The sequence below is a fragment of the Teleopsis dalmanni genome, chromosome 2, assembly GCF_002237135.1.
Source record: "Teleopsis dalmanni isolate 2A chromosome 2, ASM223713v2, whole genome shotgun sequence".
Lineage (NCBI taxonomy): Eukaryota > Metazoa > Arthropoda > Insecta > Diptera > Diopsidae > Teleopsis > Teleopsis dalmanni.
Window position 1 is genome coordinate 243,538,066 of NC_051847.1, and position 7,510 is coordinate 243,545,575.

Below are 7,510 nucleotides of genomic sequence, written 5' to 3' on the forward strand. Positions count from 1 at the left end.
TGAAAGGGAAAGTTCAAAAGATTTAAAATTTAATTTATGCCAAAGATCAGTGAATATATTTAAAACTTAATTATATATGGTATTTTTAACACATAAATGAAATATTTTTATAATTTTTTGTTACATACTTTAGGTGAAACATGGCATTTGTGTATTTATTGGAACCTTATACGTATATTATTATCAGTTAGTTATATTCACTTATTTTTTCTGATTATTCAAAATATATATGCTCGAAAATCAGTATTATTTTATTCATTTCTAAAATGTTCATTTATTTGTGAAGTGTATGTTAGTAATTTTAAGATCAATTATCGACTTTAATTAAATATTTTTGTGGTCCTGAAAAGGACCGTTGGAGTTAATGTTGATTGTTCAATACAAAAAAATTTACTTGGAACTGGTATACTTAGTGACAGCTTTAGTACCTTCACTAACTGCGTGCTTAGCCAATTCACCAGGAAGTAAAAGGCGAACTGCAGTTTGAATTTCCCGACTAGTAATTGTGGATCGTTTGTTATAGTGGGCCAAACGTGAAGCTTCAGCAGCAATGCGCTCAAATATATCATTCACAAAGCTGTTCATGATGCTCATAGCCTTGGATGAAATACCAGTATCAGGATGAACTTGCTTCAATACTTTATAAATGTAAATAGCATAACTTTCCTTCCTCCTGCGCTTCTTCTTCTTATCGTTCTTAGTTATATTCTTCTGAGCCTTTCCATCCTTCTTGACCGCTTTTCCGCTAGTTTTTGGTGGCATGATTTCAAATGTGAAATTTCAAATTTTCAATTTTATGAATTTTCAAATTTGAACTACCCTCACTCAGAATTTAAGTATTTTTAAAACAAAAATTTCAAGAAATTCTCTCTTTACATTAGGGGATGAAAAAGGTATAAATTCTTGGTGTTTGCCTGTTTTCAACTCAGATCACGTAGATCAACTTAACAATCAAATACTATTGAAACATGTCTGGTCGTGGTAAAGGAGGTAAAGTTAAGGGCAAGGCAAAGTCTCGCTCAAATCGTGCTGGATTACAATTTCCAGTTGGTCGTATTCATCGATTGCTGCGAAAAGGCAATTATGCTGAACGCGTTGGTGCCGGCGCTCCCGTCTACTTAGCTGCTGTTATGGAATATTTGGCAGCTGAAGTTCTTGAATTGGCTGGCAATGCAGCACGCGATAATAAGAAGACAAGAATCATACCCCGTCATTTACAATTGGCCATCCGTAATGATGAAGAATTAAACAAATTGTTGTCTGGTGTCACAATCGCACAAGGTGGTGTATTACCAAACATCCAAGCTGTCCTTTTGCCTAAGAAAACAGAAAAGAAGGCTTAAACTATATCTTACAACACTATTTCTTTCGAAATTTTCGAACAACAACCGTCCTTTTCAGGACGATCAATTTATTTGATTAAAGAAAACATACTTCATTTCAAACAATTATTATTTATACAAATATTTCTTTGAAAAACGTAACCCATAAAAATGGTTAAAATTGGTTTACAGAAACCATTTCCAAAATAATGTCAAATGAAATATGATTTGGAATCAAGCACCTCCATCTTCCGGCAATCAGAGCAATTCTACTCCATACGTATTAATTCGGTTACTTACTACACGTACGTGTAAAACATTCTAATTTTAACATTAGCTCTATTTGAGCAATTTTTGGATTAATTATGTTTTAATATCACATTTACGTTTGAAATAAACAATTCATTATAATCATTATTTTCGGTATATACGTATCCTAATTTATTTTAACTAGTTATATATAGTTTGTATATAGTATAAAATGCAATTAAACAATTCTATATATGGTACAAAAACATGTAATTATATTTAAGACTCATCGCATTAAGTAATAAGTACTCATCTCAGAACAATATTTCTGATATATTACTAAACTGAACAGATTTAGTAAAGAATTATAAAACATTCACATTCACATTGCTTTTTTTAATCGCTTTATGACAATATAACTAACAAAGAAAAGGTTGTATGTAATTCTATTAAATTCATCTTAAATATAGATTTTATTTCATATATTTTGGCGCGTAAATGCAAATAAGAAAATTACTCACGTTCCATCTTCATTCCATTTCGGCTTATAGTTTCTTACTCAATTTCACTCACACTCACACTCACACTCATGCTCATTCGGCTTGGAAGTATATGTATGGATCTTGAGTGTCCTTGGTATGCGTGTGAACTGTACCGGCAATTTTGTCAGTTACTTTTTTTTTAAATAAAAAATGAATGGTATAACAATGCAAGCCTTAAGTATTTTAGTTCACACACCAGTAGGTAGAAATTTTCCCGCCATAATTTTATCTGCTACCAAACGAATCAATAAGATATATAATTTTAAAAGCATGTGTGTTATTAAAAAAAAGTCTTTCTTTCTTTGAAACTTATATTCTGGGTGGTAGGAAACTGATATATTCTAAACAGAAGGAGAATACAAATTATGCTTGCAAAATACTCTTAATTTCCAAATTTTTTTACAATTTAATTCAGTTGAGGAACACATTTAAATATTAAGTGATTGGGGTATAAATAGTATTTCATTATGAAATATCGGTTTTCAATGTTGTTTCATGCTAAATGTTGTCATGCTAAATCGTATTGAGAATGACAGTACATAAAAAAAATTTTAAACAATTATTTGTATAATTATTATAATTATTATAATTATTGAAACTAAAAATTAACCGTTATTTAAATACGAAGATATAAAAGAAATAATTATAAGGAAATATTACATACAACTTTGTTATATTTACTTCTTTATTTATTTTTATTGAGATATATCTATTTAATAAATAATTGGTGAATTCTTAGATATTTCTACGTCTAAAACTAGTTTGATTAAAAGAATAATTTTGAATACCTACATTAAAACATGTTTCTTGAAAACCTAACTAAGAAAAATTTCTAAAGTTTTTTACTTACATTCAACTTCAATTAATTTTTGTCTTAAAATCTTAATATTTGAAGTCAATAAAAATATTTGTATAAATTACAGTCAAGTATGTGTTCAAATGAATTATTTATCTCAAAAAATGAAAATATTCGGGTCCTGAAAAGGACCATTGGGCAATATAGTGTTAATAGTATTGCATTTTTAAACTAATATTATTTATTTAACCTCCGAAACCGTAGAGGGTGCGACCTTGTCTCTTCAAAGCATATACAACATCCATGGCTGTAACAGTCTTCCTTTTGGCATGTTCTGTATATGTAACTGCATCACGGATCACATTTTCCAGAAATACCTTCAATACACCACGAGTTTCTTCGTAAATCAAACCAGAAATACGTTTAACTCCACCACGGCGAGCCAAACGTCTAATAGCTGGTTTCGTGATACCTTGGATGTTATCACGAAGAACTTTGCGATGACGCTTAGCACCACCTTTTCCCAAACCTTTACCACCTTTACCACGACCAGTCATTTTGAGTTTATAATTTTAGTGCAGATAATACTTGTCTATTCAGACTTAAACAGTAAATAAATTCCACACTAGATATGCACAGTATTTATAGAAAAAATGAACAATACAAAAGATATGAGTGACAATGCTTAAACACAACAAATTACTCAAAAATGGCACTCAAATAATTGAGGGTAGAAATAAACAATGTAAAGGATATTAAGGATATAATGAACAATGACTGTTCGAACATGTGAACAGTTGGGATGGGTCATAAGCGTTTGTTTTGAAATTTACACTCTCAACATTTTTTCGTTAAATTAAATTTTATTTAATTATTTGTTTAATTATGGCTCGTACAAAGCAAACTGCTCGTAAATCGACTGGTGGTAAGGCACCACGTAAACAATTGGCTACTAAGGCCGCACGCAAAAGTGCACCCGCAACTGGCGGTGTAAAAAAACCACATCGTTATCGTCCGGGAACTGTAGCTTTGCGTGAAATTCGTCGCTATCAAAAGAGTACAGAACTCTTAATTCGCAAACTGCCATTCCAGCGTTTAGTCCGTGAAATTGCACAGGATTTCAAAACTGATTTACGTTTCCAGAGTTCTGCTGTAATGGCTCTCCAAGAAGCTAGCGAAGCATACTTAGTTGGGCTTTTTGAAGATACTAACTTATGCGCTATTCATGCTAAACGCGTAACCATTATGCCAAAAGATATTCAATTGGCGAGACGTATTCGTGGAGAACGTGCTTAAGAAGCAACTTCATACTATTTAATAAACATCGGTCCTTTTCAGGACCAAAATTAATTAAAGAAAAGAGATAGTTAAACATCATATTCAAATTAATAATACTCAGATAAAATGAATATATAAAGATAATTGATTCTCTCATTCTTCTTTGTAACTATAATTTTTGATGATGATCTGCATATAACGCTATATATAAACTTTACACTTATAGCAATTATTGTTGAAGTTATTAGTTTTTTAGCTTTGTTGCTTGTTGTCAACTTATGATAACAATATTTTTAATAAAAAGTGAAGAACATTCCAAAGTATATAAATTTTGGTATTATAATACAGAAATGTTAATATCAGCATAACTATACTGCCTCCCAATATTCTGCATACCGAGATCTTTCCATTGTGCTTACTTTCCAGTTCATTCAGAGGGATCACTCTCCTGACCCAACTCGTTGCTCAATCGAGAATATAGTAACTCGCTTCACGGAGTATATTCTTAAAGAGTTCAAAACTTTTGTGAATAGATATAATCGCTCATAATTTCGTTCTCTAATGTGATTTCACTCGGAAGTCTTTCACAATCTAATAACTGAGATCTCCTCAAGATTTTCTTTAGTGTACCAAGTATATGGCTTTAAAAATTTCTGCGAATAATAATTGACTATTTAATATATATAATATAGTATATATAAGACGACGGAAATGTGAGAACGAAAGCAGCGTATACAAGCTCGAGAAAGTACTTTGACAGTTTAATGAGTTAAAGAAATAAATGTCCAGGCTAACAAATAGAATGGAGTAAAGGTGCTAAAATGATGCAAAAGTTGAAGTGAGTAATTCATACTGCAATATTTTTCATATTCTAGTTTCTATTGTTAAGTATGGTATACAGTAGAGTATAGAATATGCCAGTTAATAGAAGAACTAAATGCCTGAAAGGGAAAGTTCAAAAGATTTAAAATTTAATTTATGCCAAAGATCAGTGAATATATTTAAAACTTAATTATATATAGTATTTTTAACACATAAATGAAATATTTTTATAATTTTTTGTTACATACTTTAGGTGAAACATGGCATTTGTGTATTTATTGGAACCTTATACGTATATTATTATCAGTTAGTTATATTCACTTATTTTTTCTGATTATTCAAAATATATATGCTCGAAAATCAGTATTATTTTATTCATTTCTAAAATGTTCATTTATTTGTGAAGTGTATGTTAGTAATTTTAAGATCAATTATCGACTTTAATTAAATATTTTTGTGGTCCTGAAAAGGACCGTTGGAGTTAATGTTGATTGTTCAATACAAAAAAATTTACTTGGAACTGGTATACTTAGTGACAGCTTTAGTACCTTCACTAACTGCGTGCTTAGCCAATTCACCAGGAAGTAAAAGGCGAACTGCAGTCTGAATTTCCCGACTAGTAATTGTGGATCGTTTGTTATAGTGGGCCAAACGTGAAGCTTCAGCAGCAATGCGCTCGAATATATCATTCACAAAGCTGTTCATGATGCTCATAGCCTTGGATGAAATACCAGTATCAGGATGAACTTGCTTCAATACTTTATAAATGTAAATAGCATAACTTTCCTTCCTCCTGCGCTTCTTCTTCTTATCGTTCTTAGTTATATTCTTCTGAGCCTTTCCGTCCTTCTTGACCGCTTTTCCGCTAGTTTTTGGTGGCATGATTTCAAATGTGAAATTTCAAATTTTCAATTTTATGAATTTTCAAATTTGAACTACCCTCACTCAGAATTTATGTATTTTTAAAACAGAAATTTCAAGAAATTCTCTCTTCACATTAGGGGATGAAAAAGGTATAAATTCTTGGTGTTTGCCTGTTTTCAACTCAGATCACGTAGATCAACTTAACAATCAAATACTATTGAAACATGTCTGGTCGTGGTAAAGGAGGTAAAGTTAAGGGCAAGGCAAAGTCTCGCTCAAATCGTGCTGGATTACAATTTCCAGTTGGTCGTATTCATCGATTGCTGCGAAAAGGCAATTATGCTGAACGCGTTGGTGCCGGCGCTCCCGTCTACTTAGCTGCTGTTATGGAATATTTGGCAGCTGAAGTTCTTGAATTGGCTGGCAATGCAGCACGCGATAATAAGAAGACAAGAATCATACCCCGTCATTTACAATTGGCCATCCGTAATGATGAAGAATTAAACAAATTGTTGTCTGGTGTCACAATCGCACAAGGTGGTGTATTACCAAACATCCAAGCTGTCCTTTTGCCTAAGAAAACAGAAAAGAAGGCTTAAACTATATCTTACAACACTATTTCTTTCGAAATTTTCGAACAACAACCGTCCTTTTCAGGACGATCAATTTATTTGATTAAAGAAAACATACTTCATTTCAAACAATTATTATTTATACAAATATTTCTTTGAAAAACGTAACCCATAAAAATGGTTAAAATTGGTTTACAGAAACCATTTCCAAAATAATGTCAAATGAAATATGATTTGGAATCAAGCACCTCCATCTTCCGGCAATCAGAGCAATTCTACTCCATACGTATTAATTCGGTTACTTACTACACGTACGTGTAAAACATTCTAATTTTAACATTAGCTCTATTTGAGCAATTTTTGGATTAATTATGTTTTAATATCACATTTACGTTTGAAATAAACAATTCATTATAATCATTATTTTCGGTATATACGTATCCTAATTTATTTTAACTAGTTATATATAGTTTGTATATAGTATAAAATGCAATTAAACAATTCTATATATGGTACAAAAACATGTAATTATATTTAAGACTCATCGCATTAAGTAATAAGTACTCATCTCAGAACAATATTTCTGATATATTACTAAACTGAACAGATTTAGTAAAGAATTATAAAACATTCACATTCACATTGCTTTTTTTAATCGCTTTATGACAATATAACTAACAAAGAAAAGGTTGTATGTAATTCTATTAAATTCATCTTAAATATAGATTTTATTTCATATATTTTGGCGCGTAAATGCAAATAAGAAAATTACTCACGTTCCATCTTCATTCCATTTCGGCTTATAGTTTCTTACTCAATTTCACTCACACTCACACTCACACTCATGCTCATTCGGCTTGGAAGTATATGTATGGATCTTGAGTGTCCTTGGTATGCGTGTGAACTGTACCGGCAATTTTGTCAGTTACTTTTTTTTATTTATTTGTTTTTTTTTTTCTTTTTTTTTTTTTTTATTTGTATTTTTTTTTTTTTTTTTTACTTTTTTTTTCTCTTTTTTTTTTTTTTTTTTATTTTTTTTTTTTTTTTTTTTTTTTTTTTTTTACT

The 7,510-nt window shown here is 30.7% G+C and overlaps 6 protein-coding genes across 6 annotated transcripts; 3 read left to right on the forward strand and 3 right to left on the reverse strand.

Moving 5' to 3' along the window:
* Positions 1-390: 390 nt before the first annotated feature.
* LOC119677664 (histone H2B-like) lies at positions 391-762 on the reverse strand. The gene has a single exon (XM_038089112.1). The coding sequence runs from the start codon at positions 760-762 to the stop codon at positions 391-393; it is 372 nt and encodes a 123-aa protein (XP_037945040.1).
* A 196-nt stretch (positions 763-958) lies between these two features.
* LOC119677206 (histone H2A) lies at positions 959-1,343 on the forward strand. The gene has a single exon (XM_038088478.1). The coding sequence runs from the start codon at positions 969-971 to the stop codon at positions 1,341-1,343; it is 375 nt and encodes a 124-aa protein (XP_037944406.1). The 5' UTR covers positions 959-968.
* A 1,742-nt stretch (positions 1,344-3,085) lies between these two features.
* On the reverse strand, positions 3,086-3,484 carry LOC119677737 (histone H4). Its single transcript, XM_038089199.1, has one exon. It carries the CDS (start codon positions 3,464-3,466, stop codon positions 3,155-3,157), a length of 312 nt encoding a protein of 103 aa, XP_037945127.1. The 5' UTR covers positions 3,467-3,484; the 3' UTR covers positions 3,086-3,154.
* A 304-nt stretch (positions 3,485-3,788) lies between these two features.
* LOC119678461 (histone H3-like) lies at positions 3,789-4,205 on the forward strand (the record flags this gene model as incomplete). Its single annotated transcript, XM_038090298.1, has 1 exon — positions 3,789-4,205. A coding segment is annotated over one exon (417 nt), but the record flags the coding sequence as incomplete, so codon positions are not given.
* Positions 4,206-5,519: 1,314 nt separating this feature from the next.
* On the reverse strand, positions 5,520-5,891 carry LOC119677366 (histone H2B-like). The gene has a single exon (XM_038088678.1). The coding sequence runs from the start codon at positions 5,889-5,891 to the stop codon at positions 5,520-5,522; it is 372 nt and encodes a 123-aa protein (XP_037944606.1).
* A 196-nt stretch (positions 5,892-6,087) lies between these two features.
* Positions 6,088-6,472, forward strand: LOC119677207 (histone H2A). Its single transcript, XM_038088479.1, has one exon. It carries the CDS (start codon positions 6,098-6,100, stop codon positions 6,470-6,472), a length of 375 nt encoding a protein of 124 aa, XP_037944407.1. The 5' UTR covers positions 6,088-6,097.
* The last annotated feature ends 1,038 nt before the right edge of the window (positions 6,473-7,510 follow it).